This window comes from Nicotiana sylvestris, chromosome 1 (genome assembly GCF_000393655.2).
Source record: "Nicotiana sylvestris chromosome 1, ASM39365v2, whole genome shotgun sequence".
Taxonomy (NCBI): Eukaryota; Viridiplantae; Streptophyta; class Magnoliopsida; order Solanales; family Solanaceae; genus Nicotiana; species Nicotiana sylvestris.
The window spans coordinates 174,725,446-174,741,788 of NC_091057.1; the positions used below are offsets into that span (position 1 = coordinate 174,725,446).

General features: G+C 37.5%; 1 protein-coding gene across 1 annotated transcript; it reads left to right on the plus strand.

Moving 5' to 3' along the window:
• Window positions 1-4,599: 4,599 nt before the first annotated feature.
• LOC138877117 (uncharacterized) lies at window positions 4,600-5,151 on the plus strand. Its single transcript, XM_070156677.1, has one exon. It carries the CDS (start codon window positions 4,600-4,602, stop codon window positions 5,149-5,151), a length of 552 nt encoding a protein of 183 aa, XP_070012778.1.
• Window positions 5,152-16,343: the final 11,192 nt, after the last annotated feature.

A 16,343-nucleotide genomic window follows, 5' to 3' on the forward strand; every position in this document is an offset into this window, starting at 1 on the left:
GAAAACTGGCATTCAAACGTCAGCAAAGGGCCAACATCATCTACCAAAGTCACAAGATAAAGGCATCAGAGGAAAGCGTTAGCCGACAAGAAAGCAAGGCAACAAGAACAAGTTGAAGATGGATGAGATTTCAGAATCCTCAGTTTAGCTTAGCTTCTTGTTTTCCTTTTAGAGCAATGTAATAGGGAGATCGGTTGAGCAGTAGCATCCTACAGCAGCATACAACAGCGCACAACGGCAGCAAACACTACGGTCACACGATAGTCCCAGCTACCAAAATTTCCCGAACTACATTGATCTGATTCCTCTTCAGCCCAGGATATGTAGGAAACCTCTGAAGCAAAGGTTCGGTCAAATCTTTTTCAAAAATGCTTCACACGGAGTATTCGGACGGGCAAAAATCGCTCGCTTATCTTTGCGCGAAAACCCTTCGTGTCTTCGTGCAAAGAGGGGCAGCTGTAAGCACGTGATTTTTGCTTTACGAGCAATCGCTCCAAAAGAAAATAAAAATAGTAACAAATGGTTTCGCTGTACAATTGTTCGAGTTTCTAACCAATATGTGTGTAAGTTTATTTTAATTTTTACAATTTTTAGGAATTTTTAGTTTAATTTGTTGATTTGAAAAAAAAAAAAAAAAAGAAGAGAAGAAAAGGGAAAATCGGATTGGGCCCCAAAATGAGGCCCAAAGCCAAGGCAAGACCCAGTCCAAACCAGGCCTGCCCAGGCACGCCCCCAAAACGACGCCGTATAGGGCGTTCGATCTGAGCCGTCCGTCCAGGCCAATCCAACGGCTCAGGACCTTTTTCAGTAACCCATGTTCAAACCCGACCCAATAACCAATCCGACCCAACCCCTCACTTAAACCAAACGACCCCGTTTAACTATCAAACGACCCCGTCCCATTTCTCAGCATCAGATCTAAGCCGTTGAGATCATCTGATCTAACGGCTCAGATCCGATCAACCTCACCATATATAAACCTTCCCTTACACCCCACGCCCTCTATCCGAACCCCACCCCTCACTCGTCTCCTTCCCCGAACCCTGAAACCCCCAAACCCTAACGCCGCCCTAGTTTCCCTTCCACCAAAACCCGGCGGCATGAACGCCGGTGACCACCCCCTTCACACCCCTAAAGCATCCAACCACCTTGAACACGAATCCACTAACCACGAACCTCGAATCACCTCCTATCGTCTCGAATCTGGATTTGAAGATTCGAGACAAAACTCGATCTATGCCAAACCACCCCATCTTCATACCAGACACTCCCCTGACCTTCCTCGTGACCAAACCAAGCTTGGTTTGGTCCGAATCTACCCACAACTCCCTAAAAATCAGATCTGGAAATCCAGACTTTAGAACACATGCACCTGGGGAATCCGGCCGGTTTGGACATGGGTTTGAGGTCTAATAGACCTTAATCAAGGTGTTCTCATGTGAGAACACCCTGATTAAAGTTTGTTCGGCCTCAAAAGTTCGAAGATGAATCAGATTTGGGTCTGTTTGATTTAAACATTTTCGGTAAGTTTTCCTTTCTTTTGTGTTAGTTTTGATTAAGTGGTCAGCATGTTTCATTGTGTTTGTTTGTTATTTTTTGTTTTTTTTCATTCGGATTTCTTTCATCTCTGTAAAGACCTTTTATTTGGTCGATTGTGTTCTGTGTATGATTCTGAATGTACTCTGTGATAAACATGATAACTCATATAGGCCCCAGTAATTGAACAAAAATTGTCTGATGCCCTTTAGATCCCTAAATGTATTGTTTATGTGAGCGACTGATTATTACCTGTTATAATTAGTATAGTCGACTCGATAAATGTCGTCGATTAGTTTGCTATAACTAATGAATCGAATGAGCTAGTATTTTCACGTAACTAATTGAACTCGGACACTGACTGAATGTCCCAGTAATGTTTGAAATGGTTTGTTGGCATTATAAAAATGACTAAAAGGGTTCAGTCTAGGCAGTCCTGAATTTGAACTCTCATCAGTTCAAAAATGCCCTGATGTTGCAATAGGCAGGGCAGTAATAATCCAGGGTTAACAAGGGTATTCTGGGGTGTTAAAAAGAACAGAAATAATTAGTTTAAATGAGCTGACAAGTAGGGTACTAATTTGGGATTAAACTAATGCCAATGGGGAACAAGACATAAGAGCATGGGAATTTAAAATGAATACTAAAATAATGCCCATAACTCTTGATTAAACAAAGCCAGGCGTGGGGAACCAATGGCTGGCATCAAGAGATGCTCAAGCATGGGTTTAACAGAGTATGGGCAGGCTGCAAGTTGCAGCAAAAAGGCAGCTTAACTGCACTGGTTCATTTGGCTTATAAATAAGCCATTTGAGAACTTAAAAGAGGGCTGGAGTTTTGAGTCTTAGGATGGACTTTTAGTCTTCAGAAAAAGAGAAAACAAAGGGTTGGAATTTTTAGTCTTAAGGCTGGAATCTTTAAGTCTTAAGAAAGAGTGCTGAGTTTAAAGAAAGCTGAATAACATAAGGTAGTTTCCAATAGACATTGTAACCAAACACTGCTTGAAAGTTGTACAAGGGTGCATATTGGTCAAAGCTGTCTTGGCTAAGTTCTGTTGCTTGCATTGGCTGAGTTGCTTGTTGGTTGTTGAACTATTAGTTTTACTGCATTTGAACCCTCAGTTACTGCTGTTATTTCCTTACTCTTTCCTGGGATTGCTGGCTTGGTGCCGACTATCTGCTAGTCCTTGTATTCTGGGAGATATTGTTGGTTAACTGTGGCTGTGGAAAACACTTGGTCTAGTTGGTTGTTGCTGTGTGTCTGCTGCTGCTGTATTTACTGCATACTGCCCAGCTGATCATTTCCTTCTTCTTTTGTCTCTCTATACCAGGTACATGACTAATACTCTGTCAAATGTAATTGGAAAGTTGAGCATGAATACAAAAGAAAAGACCTGAAGAGTGACTTTTATACATAAATTGTTACATTAGATATCATGTACTGTATAATAATTTTCATTCCTGTTTTGACAATGGAAGTAGCCTGTACGCCCAGTATATATCAATGTAGATTAGCTGAATGTTAGTTTATATATGTATGTTGTTAGGTGGAAATATTCCCAATATAATAGGTTGTATCTTAGACTTAGTTTAACTGTGTAGTATATTCTTTAATGTAGGCCAAGCATGAAAACTATCCCCTACTAGTTAATTTCTTTCCCTTTAATAGGCGATCCCTTTATACCACGCCAATAGAACCCAGAACGAGTTCACGGCCTCAACCTCACAAGGGTCGAGCCCAGGTCGAAGACAGACCAGGCAGGCCCGCATCGAACGAGCAGTGGCCCAGGTCTGGCCAACCGCGCGTGGGCTGGATTTGGGCCCATGATTATTCGTTTGGCCGACTGTGCACGCAGCTTCGGTCCTAATTTTGAAGCATTTCCTAATCACATTACAAACAACTTGCAAGCATGTAATTAATTAGGACTATCTACTGTTTTCAATTGATAGAGACGAATACGACAAGAAACATAGTTGCTATAGGATATCCTTTAAAAAATAAGAACGAGATGAGCCTCGACGAAAATAAACAAAACGCGCAGATGCGGGGCCCTTGTTAAATGTATATTATTGAAGCATTTAGTTTCCGGGACGGGTTGTTTAGCAAATCTCACAACCCTCCTAAAATAACAATACGTTAGTCTCTTTAGGATGCGCTTTAATAAGCCTTACCTTCTTAAAAACTCGGGTGCACATTTATGTGACCCAAATCCAAATCTCGACGGATTCGAAATGTATTTCTAATCACGGGTACATTGATTGTGACGTGATCCGAGAGGCATATCCATGACGTCGCTAATTCCTTTTAAAAGTAGAACGAGACGAGCCTCGTCAAAAATAAAAAATGTACACAGCCACGGGGCTCTCCAACTGTATATATATTAAAACACTTAGAATTCGGGACAGGTCATTTAGCGAATTTTACGGCCCTCCCCAAAACAACCATACGTTAGTTGCTTTAGGCGCGTCTTAAATAATTTATTTTTCTTAATTCGGGTGCACATTTATGTGACCCAAATCCAAATCTCAACCGAGTCGAGATATATCAATAACCACGGGTGCATTGATGTAACGTGGTTCGAGATATGTTTTCACGACGTTGCAAGTCCTATAAAAATAACAGTGAACGATAAAAGCGGATAAAAGATAAAATTGGCACATAGGTTCATAATTGTATTAAAAATCAGATAAATAAGCCGAATATAACAGTTGAGCGACCGTGCTAGAACCACGGAACTCGGGAATGCCTAACACCTTCTCCCGGGTTAACAGAATTCCTTATCCGGATTTCTGGTACGCAAACTGTAATATAGAGTCATTATTTTCCTCGATTCGGGATTAAAATTGGTGACTTGGGACACCCTAAATCTCCCAAGTGGCGACTCTGAAATAAACAAATAAATCCCCTTTCGATTGTCCTTTAATTGGAAAAACTCCTTGCGCCCCGCGGGCGCGGAAAAAGGAGGTGTGACAATGATGAGTACATGCCACTTAGCACATACTTCCCAAACGAAGAGGTCAACTCAATAGAGGAAGAAGTTTCAGACGATCATCCTATATAGAAATGTATTTTGATGGGGCTGTCAACATCAAAGTAGTTGGGATCGGGGCAATCCTCATATCACCTATTGGACATCATTACCCTGCAACAGCCCGACTTCGGTTCTTCTGTACCAATAATACGACAGAATACGAAGCTTGTATCATGGGTTTGAAAATGGCCATCCATCTAGATGTGCATGAACTATTGGTTATGGGAGATTCTGACTTGATTATCAGGCAATCCCAAGGTGAATGGGAGACTCGAGACATCAAGCTTATTCCGTACAGACAATGTGTGCAAGACTTGAGCAAAAGATTCAGATCCATCGAGTTCAGGTACATTCCCAGGTTTCACAATGAGCTAGCCGATGCCTTGGCCACTTTAGCCTCGATGCTCCCTTATCCAGGCAACACTCATGTTGACCCACTAGAAATCCAAGTTCGGAATCAACACGGTTACTGCAATACAATTGAGACGGAACCAGATGGTGAACCATGGTATCATGACATCAAACGATTCCTGAAAACAAGAGAATATCCAGAGCATGCCAAAGGAGATAAAAAAAAACTATAAGGCAGCTCGCAAATGGTTTCTTCTTGAATGGGGAAATTCTGTACAAGAGGACCCCAGATTTAAACTTGTTGAGATGCATAGGTGCTACAGAAGTAGAGCGAATCATGACTGAAGTGCATTCAGGGGTATGCAGACCTCACATGAATGGATATGTTTTGACAAAGAAGATTCTGCGGGCAGGGTATTATTGGCTTACTATGGAGCGAGATTGCTTCAGATTTGTTCGCAAGTGTCACCAATGCCAGATTCATGGTGACATGATTCACTCGCCTTCTTCGGAGTTGCATCCCATGTCCTTTCCTTGGCCGTTCGTTGCTTGGGGAATGGATGTTATTGGGCCGATCGAGCCAAAGGCTTCAAATGGGCATAGATTCATTTTGGTTGCAATTGATTACTTCACCAAGTGGGTGGAGGCCGTCACTTTCAAAGCAGTCACCAAGAAAGCAGTGGTAGATTTCGTTCATTCCAACATCATCTATCGCTTTGGTATCCCAAAGACCATTATCACTGACAATGCAGCCAATCTAAATAGTCATTTGATGAAGGAGGTATGTGAACAATTTAAAATCATGAATCACCATTTTACCCCTTACCGTCCAAAAGCCAATGGAGCCGTTGAAGCGACAAACAAGAACATCAAGAAGATTCTTCGGAAGATGATCCGAGGTTCTAGGCAATGGCATAAAAAGCTGCCTTTTGCTCTTTTGGGATACCGCACGACTGTTTGCACATCTATTGGTGCAACTCCGTATCTACTTGTATATGGAACTGAAGCTGTAATACCCGCTGAAGTCGAAATTCCCTCTCTCCGAATTATTATGGAATCAGAGATTGAAGACACTGAGTGGGTCAAGACCCGATTAGAACAACTGATGTTGATCGATGAAAAACGGCTAGCAGTAGTGTGTTTTGGCCAATTATATCAGCAAATAATGGCACGCGCTTACAATAAGAAAGTGCGCCTAAGACAGTTTGAGGTAGGCCAGCTGGTGTTGAAATGCATCCTTCCGCATCATGTGGAAGCTAAAGGAAAGTTCGCCCCGAACTGGCAAGGACCCTACATCATCAAAAAAGTATTACCAAAATGGGCCTTGCACTTGGTAGATGAAGAAGGACGGGTACCAGACATGACTATTAATGCAGATGCAGTCAAAAGATATTATGTCTGATATATACCCACTGTAGAATTTTCACGCATTGATTTTCTCAGATTAAAGTGACAAAGGCTATCATTTGCTCGCTACTCCAAATAGGTATCACCATTTTGTTAAGCCTTTTGATCTATATTTGTCTACCTATGTACTTGGGGGGAAAAAGCAAAAAAGCCAAAAAAAAGAAAAAGAAAAAAAAAACAACAACTCTTTTCATTGAACTACATGAGACCTGATTTCAAAAGGATATGTTAGCAGCCTTACCCTGGGTTTGGTCCCATCAGAACAAAAAACCCATATTCCTAGTACTCCAAAACTGGGGCAGAAGTTTGTTTTATTTCACGGTTTTTCTGTAAAAACGGTTTCCAAAAGTTGTAATTTGTTTCAAGGTTCATTTCGCTTTTTTACCTTTCAAGAGCTTCCGATCGATGTGTTTGAGAATGTTTGAAGTTCACATGCCAAGGGCGTTGGGTAACCTCCCTCATGCAGTATCTTAGTCAAAAAAATGAGAGAGTCTTATTAGTGAAAACCCGTACGGGCACTATAAGACAACAATGAACAAAGAGATGAGAGAGTCTTATTGGTGAAAACCCAGATGGGCACCATAAGGCCACGGTAAGTAGAGAAATGAGAGAGGTTAGTTAGCGAAAACCTGCAAAGGGCGCTACTAGCCGAATAAGGGTCTTCGATTCTCCGACATGAGCACAACCAAGACAAATTCAAGATGAGTATTTGCGGCAGATTTTGAGAATTAGACAGCTTAGACAGATCAGGCGCGCAGTCCAAAATGCATGTCATCATTCATTGAAGTCGGCACATACCTCCAGATAAGTCTCCATATTCCTTTCCCCGAAAGGGACACCTTTTGTTTAAGCACAGTTCTTTTTCGCTTCCAATTATTATTCTATTTTTACCCATAATTTTTCTTTGAGTCCATTTTGGTCTAATCCTGCATCAAAATCGAAGCAAAGAAAGGGCTGCAAAACTGGATACAGTTTCCCTGTAATGTCAAGCACAATTTGGGGCATATATGGCATTGACGAAGGCACAAATCCATCTGTGATCTTATTTGATAAGGCGAACAAAGTGTCTCAAAGAAACTGAAAAGGTCGCCTAAGCAAAACCTGTTTCATAAGAAAAGTTGATAAGCACTTCGGACACAAACTGATACTGGGTGCAAGACAACTGAGCTTGATTTTAAAGAAAAAAATAGCCTTGCCTTAGAGACAAGGGTAGCGGTACCATGGACATCTCGGTACCACGCTGACAGAATCGGTTCTTCGACAGTAGTGGCCGTGAACCAAGCTACTCAGGGCATCAAGGCCGCAAACCAACCACCACTTTGAAAACTCACAAATTTTTCTTTGTTTGAAGTAGGAACAAAGCATGCAGAATGGTGATTCTAAAAGAACGAATGTCACCAAACGTAAGTTCCTTAAAATCTCCATTTTTCTTTTACTTTTGGCATACGTCACTATTGTTCCCACCTCCTATTTTTAATTAGCTTAACCCAGGTAGAACCTTTTCACCTAGGGGGATCCAGCTCATAGTTCCGGTTAGAAGTACTCTTCGGTCAGGTTGTTTTACATTAGCTTAACCCAGGTAGAACCTTTTCACCTAGGGGGATCCAGCTCATAGTTCCGGTTAGAAGTACTCTTCGGTCAGGTTGTTTTACATTAGCTTAACCCAGGTAGAACCTTTTCGCCTAGGGGGATCCAGCTCATAGTTCCGGGTAGAAGTACTCTTCGCTTAGGTTGTTTTACATTAGCTTAACCCAGGTAGAACCTTTTCGCCTAGGGGTATCCAGCTCATAGTTCCGGGTAGAAGTACTCTTCGCTCAGGTTATTTTTACGTAGCTTAACCCAGGTAGAACCTTTTCGCCTAAAAAGAACCAGCTCATAGTTTCGGGTAGAAGTACTCTTCGCTCAGGTTATTTTCACGTAGCTTAACCCAGGTAGAACCTTTTCGCCTAGGGGTATCCAGCTCATATTTTCGGATAGAAATACTCTTCGCTCAGGTTGTTTTACATTAGCTTAACCCAGGTAGAACCTTTTCGCCTAAGGGGATCCAGATCATTGTTCCGGGTAGAAGTACTCTTCGCTCGGGTTATTTTTATGTAGCTTAACCCAGGTAGAACCTTTTCGCCTAGGGGAATCCAGCTCATATTTTCGGGTAAAAGTACTCTTCGCTCAGGTTGTTTTACATTAGCTTAACCCAGGTAGAACCTTTTTGCCTAGGGGGATCCAGCTCATAGTTCCGGGTAGAAAGTACTCTTCGCTCAGGTTATTTTTACATAGCTTAACCTAGGTAGAACCTTTTCGCCTAGGGGATCCAACTCATATTTCCAAGTAGAAGTACTCTTCGCTCAGGTTGTTTTACGTAGCTTAACCCAGGTAGAACCTTTTCGCCTAGGGGGATCCAGCTCATATTTCCGGGTAGAAGTACTCTTCGCTCAGGTTGTTTTACATTAGCTTAACCCAGATAGAACCGTTTTGCCTAGGGGGTTCCGGCTCATAGTTTCCGGGTAGAAGTACTATTCGCCTAAGTTTGCTTTTGTTAGTTTAACCGAGGTAGAACCTTTTTGCCTAGGGGGATCCGGCTCATAGTTTCCGGGTAGAAGGCTTCGCCCAGGTTTGCTTTTGTTAGTTTAACCCAGGTAGAACTTTATCACCCAGGGGGATTCAACATTTTTTTGTCAGTACTACAGGGTGCCAACTCCTGGTTACATTTCCTTTTCAGTAATACATGGCACCAACCCCGGGTTACATTTCGTTTACCAGTATAGGGTACACTAATCCCTAGCTGAGCTTTCCAACATAGGGTCTCCACTCCCTAGTAGACTTTTAGTATAGATATAGGGCCCCACTCCCCAATCCCTTTTTCTCAAGGATACACAATCCTGATTTTATTGCTTTCAATAAAGAAGTAGTTTAGAATTTTGTTACAATAACTCACGAAATTTTCCAAGTGAAAACTGGAGCAGAAAAATTTCGTTCGTTTGTTTGCTTTGGTGTCTGAGCAGGTTTTACCTCGAGGCATAGGGTTCGAGATGCCCAAAGAATGAGTCTCAATCCAGAATAAAGAAAAAGGAAAAGAAGTGAATCCAAAGTGCAAAAGCGAAGGAAAGATGTGGATTGCTCAAGACATAGTTGGAGTCACAAGCTCTGTATGTCCCGTTTTGATCTGAAAAGCTAAAGAAGAATGAACCCGCGGTTGCAGCTAACGAGCATCAAGATTCAGATCAGAGTTTGCAGGAAGAACCATCCAAGACTCAAGATCAAGCTTTAGAAGACTCATAGATAGGAATCTTGTAACTCATAGCTGATAGGTTTGTTCAGTTTCTTTTTTTTTGATGTAATAACAGACTTACGGACTGGAGCCTCGGCGGGACCTCACTCGATTTCTCAACTCATCATTCCAACCTTTTCTTTGAACTACACGCGACCTGATATATAGGTCGCCCAAACCAGGACTCAGTTGCACCATATCTTTTATTTCTCTCTTTTGAATAATGGTACGACCAAAAATTAGTCATATTGCTCATCTTTTCTTTGCCTGAAAACTCTTCATGCTTCCAAGCAAAGAGGGGCATGCTGTGAGCAGCTAATTTTTTACCATGTTTGAACTCTTTTCCCCACTCATCTCACCAGTACCTCACTTCTCGCTCCATCTTTCCCGCTCCCATTTTTTCCCACGCTGGTCCCCTTATCCCACTAATAAAGTTATTCCTTATCCCACTCATAAAGTTATTCCCTATCCCACTAATAAAATTATTCCCACTCCTTGTCCCCCACATGTTCCCCACACACTTCCCCATTTCCCCACTTCACTCATGCCTCACCCCCACTTTTAGCAAGACTCACTCACATTGCACAGATACACGATCATCTGCACACACTCACATCCCAATCCCCATTTCCCCACTTTCTTCACATAAGTTATAAAGCACATACACATCTATATATAAGAGGGGTTGGAATCTGAAAAAAAAAAGAACGGACGAGAGACTATTTGGAAAAGGAGAAGAACGAAAAAGGAAGCATCAGTTTTGGGTGGTTAACAAGAACGAAAAATTCCATTCTCACAAAGCACACAAAGTTGGGATTTTTCGTTCAAGATCCAGGTTTCAAAAAGTTCTCGTTGAGTTTTCGGCTTATGGTTCACTGTTGTTCGTTGCTATTTCAAAAGTTCGACATTGGATATCTATTTGTTGGAGTTTTCTCGATACAGTAAAAATCGTCACCGCAAAGATTCTTATTCTTCTCTTCATAGTTACAATCTGTGTTTAATAATTTGTGGAGAAGTTTAGTTCTATTGTGAATTTGTTCATTGGGACGCATATCTTTAATTCAAATTAATTATTAAAAAAATAAACATTTCTTGGTGACACTATATAACTTATGTGATTACCGAGAGTATTTTCAAAATTTATTCCAAGTATTCAGTAGCTATGGTTTAAACAAGTTTCTGAATAGTCAATTTTAGAGTGTACAAACTCAAGAATTAGTATTAATCTATAGTTACGATATAATAAATTATTTAACTAATCTATGAAAAGTACACATCAAGTTTTTCATTCTAGGACACTTTCAAACCCATTAATATATGGTGTTACTTGATATGGCATCATATAGTTCATGCCCTCATATTTGGATTTTATTTTTGAAACTAATTCAATGGAATTTTTTATAGCTTATGTTAAAGGTTTAGTTCATAAACTGCATTACATAATTATTGTTGTTACTTTTTTATATTATTTTGATTTGTTTAAGTATTATTCTTGCATTATTGTTGAAATTATATTATGGGAAAGTTATTAATAAACTGAACCTAGGTGAAAGTCAAGGCCAATTGATAAGAAAATGATTGTGAGTGATTGAGATATGTTATAAACTAATTCAAGACTCGTTGCAATAAATAAATAAATAAAACATATTTAAAAAATATACAAATGAATATCACGGATACGAAAGAGACGAATAAATTACAATGCTAGAAAAAACTTTAAATATTAGTCCATGTATTTCTACCCGAACCTTGGATTGATATGCTTAAGTAATAGTGGGGTCATGCACGCATTCCCGCGTCTCGATGCCTTTAAATTTAAAATAATTACATTTTAACCATGTGTGCATTCCGTATCTTGGTTTAACATTTAATTTCAAAGAAGCATCCTTGTGTGCATTCCGCATCTTGGTAAACATAATTAATAAAATATAATAATTAATTAAGCGGTAATAAATAAGTCAATCAATAAAATACAAGAATAATTAAAAGTTGATTTAAGCCTTACATTAGTCAATAAAGCGACCGTGCTAGAACCACGGGACTCGGGGAATGCCTTACACCTTCTCCCCGGTCAACAAAATTTCTTACCCGGACTTTGTTTTCGCAGACCAATAATAATAGAGTCAAACATTCCTTTGAATAGGGATTCAAATAAAAGGTGACTTGGAACACCGGCAAAAATCAATTCCAAGTGGCGACTCTGTAAATAAAATAATCCTTATTTCAAATTTGTCACTTTAATTGGAAAAACTCTTTAACCCACAATCCATAACACACATTATCTTTTGGAGGGGTGTGACAACAGGAATGACCATCATCCTCAAATATGCCAATAGTTACCTGGAATGTGAGGGGTTTCAATAAGGTGTTTAAGCACAAGGAGATGAAGGAAATATTAAAGAAATATAAAGTTGGCTTAATTGCAATTAGTGAAACTAGAGTAGAAGATAATAAAGTGGATAGTATTATGAATAAAATTGTACCAAACTGGAAATGGTACACTAATGTAGGACATGGGCCAAGAAATAGAATATGGATAGTATGGAATCCCGAGGAGATTCAGTTCATTGTCATGGATACATCAAATCAAGTGATCCATGGACTAGTGAAAACAAAGACAAAAGAGTTTCAATTTTCAGCTGTGTATGGGTTACACACAATACACACTAGAAGGGAGATGTGGATTAAGCTAAGGAATTTGAATGCGCAAATAACAAGCCCATGGTTGATCATGGGAGATTTCAATTCCATAAATAAATCTGAGTTTTCAAAAATCATTATTTGTTTGAATTGGGTGTTGTTGCAAATAATTGGGAATATTATTTGAAATTTATATCTCAATTTTGAAGATGTATTGGTGAAGATTAGACTTGATTTTGGCTGAATTTCAGATTGAAACTCGAAGAAGAAGAAGAAGAACACATGACATATAATATACTTACGAAATTGTAGTAAAGTTGTATTATAATTGTATTTAAATTGTATTCTGTTATAGTTATATATATTTATTTGAATGTTGTATGAAAGTTAAAAAATAGTTATATAATGTATGAATCGTTGTATAAAATTTGTGTTTAAGTTATCAATACTATCTTTTTACATAAAGTTGTTTATATGTATAAAAATTGTATTAAGAGAGTAAGTTTTGATTGGAATTTTAGAGAGTAAGAAGCACATACCACATACAAAATATACAAAAGACATATTGTATAAAATTGTATTTAAGTCGTTTGATTGAAATTTCAGAGATGAAGAAGAACACGCCACATACAAAATATATACAAATGATATATCGTAAAAAATTTGTATAAAAATTGTATTTAAATTGTATGATGTTGTAGTCATATTCAACTGGGTAAAAATAATGTATGAAAATTGTAGATAAGTTATAAATAAGTTTTATACTATAGAATTAGTTATATAAAATTTATTTTAGTCTATATGTTGCTGTAAACGTATTAAATTTATTTTTAATTTGTATGGTGATGTACTATACAAATTTATCATCGTCGGGTTTATATTGCAAATACTGGATATTACTAGCAAAGATTATGATTTGGTAGGAAGAAGGTATGAATTAGGTTTAAGAAAATACTTAAACTTTCTACTTTTTTCTAGTTATGGTAACTGATTATGTTAATAACTTAGTGAACCCATTTATTATGATTATAATTTGTGATATATATTAGGGCATAATAAAGTATACTACTAACCAATGTCAACTTACGAATTTTTGAAAGAAATCGTGTATAAGAAGAGGGAGCGAAGTTACAGAGAAGGTTAAGGATATAGTAGGGCATTTCAGAAATTACTAATTAATATTAGGGATACAATAATAGAAAAAAATGGTGTAACTAAATCCCCTAATTTAAGGCGCTAATAATGGGTTATCCATGAATTGAGGCGGCAGAAAAATAAGGAAAGATGAGAGGAGAAAAAAAAGGAAAAAGATATAACTGAATCCTCTAATTTAAGGCGATAATAATAGATTGTATATAAATTGTAAGAAAAACTTATTTAGTGCGGGTAATTTTTAAAACTGGAACAATTTTGATAATAAGATTTTATATTGTGTATAGGAAATAAAAAATCCCAAAATTAAAATCATCACCTCCTAACTATTAGAATCTCTTTTAAATGTAAATAAAACGAGGATAAGCAGTCAATTATGATTAGAAGCAAAGCCTCACTCCAGTCATCCATTTGACCATTCCTCTACAGTAGCCGTCATACAAGTAATGCTATATGTATTACATAATTTAATTACATAATTGGCAGATACTTTATCGAATTTTACTAAACTATAAAATTGGTCAAGTCACACTTCCAATTTCAAACCAAATGGAGGCCAGAGGAAGTTGAACATTTTATATTGATCTCCATTACTACTCAGCAGCCTCTTCCTTGTGCTTTGTATTTTGCATGTTTTCCCTAGATTCAAATACTTATTTTGTTTATTGATCAACAAATAATTTATTTTATGTAGAATTAGTAGTTGTTATTCATTTGGTCTAAACTATTGAAGTCTGCCAATGAGCTCATCATATGCTATAGCCTCCCTAACATATTATATTGCTTTTCCACATATTTGCTGACACATGGATTGATCCAAAAAAAACAGGAACCAAAAATACACTTTCCTTAAATACTTGTCACTTGTCACATTTATGGGGGGGAAGGTGTCAATAAATCCTGTGTATAGAGAGGGGTTTGATGTTAATCAGTAATTAATCAATTATGTGTGCGTCTCGAATTAGTTGGTTCGTAAACATGAATCCACAACAGATGGTTGAGATATTTGCCATTCGAACGACAATGCAAATATTTCTTGATTAAAAGATGTTTTATTTTTTGTTGAGTGCAAAACATTAGAATATTAAAAATTCATCGTCTGCAAATTTCTATAACAACAACAACAATGATCCAGTGAAATCCCACTAGTGGAGTTTGGGGAGAGTAGTATGTATGCAGACCTTACCCCTACCCGAGGGGTAGAGACTCGGGATAGAGAAGCTGTTTCCGAAATGCAAAATTCTGTAACGAAAATGATAATTGCTATAGATAGGATTTGTTTAACAATTAAGTAATAACTGACTTATAACACCAACCTTTAAAATATTGAGGAAAGAAAGGAAAATTAAATTTAAATTAGGCAACTGTTCATGAGAACGATCATGTCTAAACCTATATGTTGTAAGAAGAAGTCAGTATTGTGGTTTCGTTGTTTCACCAACTATTCTAATTTGGGGAATTGGAAATTTCCCTTTAAATATCTTGGTGATTTCGGTCAGAGAAATATTAGAAATTTGGTGGACAGAAATGGATTTGATTAAAGTCCAACAACCGGCCTAACGCCTATTAACAACTTGCATGCTAAGTGTTTAGCTTATTTGATTAAGAAATAAAATATCATTAACTAATTTATGGAATGGGATGATATTATGCAAACTTTGGTAACTCACCGAACTAATTAGGTTCTCTAAGTTAACAGATTTACCGACACCTTTTTTCGAAAATGTCCTCTACCAATCAAAACGAATCGTATTTAGATTAAAGACATTTTTTGATTTTCAGAAAACAAATAACGTAGTTTTCTGGAAACCCAAAACAACTCAAATTCGAGATATTTTGTTTGGTTTTTAAATTGCTATTTTTGGAAACATTTTACAAAGATATTATGTAAAGATCACTTGTGTATTATATTAGTTTTAGAAGAACCTATATTTGGGTTAACTTTGGATTTTGGAAAATATTTTTAATTGATTTTGGGAAACCAAAATTAGTTTTTAATCCAAATATAGGTGTTTATTGTTTTTTTGGAAAAAAATATTAAAAACTTCTTCTTTTTTTTCATCATCAAAAACTTCTCTAACCTAGAGAAAGTAGGCTACCTCCTAAAAATTATTCAAAAATTATTGTTCAAAATTTCTAAGATTATTGGATTTCCAAAAATTTCATGAAAAGCAATTTCAATTAAATATGAACTTAATCAGTTTTTCCTCTGCCCCCAAAAAATAAAAATCACTACCAAATTTATCTGATATTTGGATTGAACAACACGAATTCCAGGTCCACCAATGGAAGCCTAACCATATGCGAACAAATTGGTCCATACGTTCCTCAAGGAACTTATGTCTGGTTCTATCAGATCGGTTAGGTGCTTAACAAATCAAACTAACACTTTTGTACTCATGTCTGTTCCTGTAATTATCTTATAAGTTACTTGATTGTGTAAATATTTTTAAACTATCAGACATAATTCTTAAACTCAAAGAAACTTAATTGATGCAATCAAAAGGCGACGCTTTTAAAGGATAAATATTTATTCCTCACTGGGTATTTATATCAATCCAATAAATATATGATACATGTCTTCACAAACATGATTATTCTTAAATTATAGTAATTAATACTTATTTTCACCTTGCATTATCACTTAACCATGATAAGCAGGGGCGAACTTATGATTCTTAGAGGATGGGTTCACCACTAGTTTGATAGTATAAAAAAATAGAATAAATGAGCTCAATAAGGATCAATATCCTTGGTCCCTAGGGAAAAATTGCAGCTACTTAACTAGTGAACCAACATAACAAATCTAACCATGGGTTTACAAAGGTAGTATTTAGACAAATTATATAAATTAGGTTCACGTGAATCTTTCTGTACACTGTAAATACGCCCCTGATGATAAGCTAGTAAAATTTGGTGTAAAGCACCTGGTGTGGTAAATGTAAGAGTAAATTTGTTAAA

Coding starts and splice junctions, on each gene's coding strand:
- LOC138877117 (XM_070156677.1), top strand. CDS start 4,600: ATGTATTTTGATGGGGCTGTCAACATCAAAGTAGTTGGGATCGGGGCA.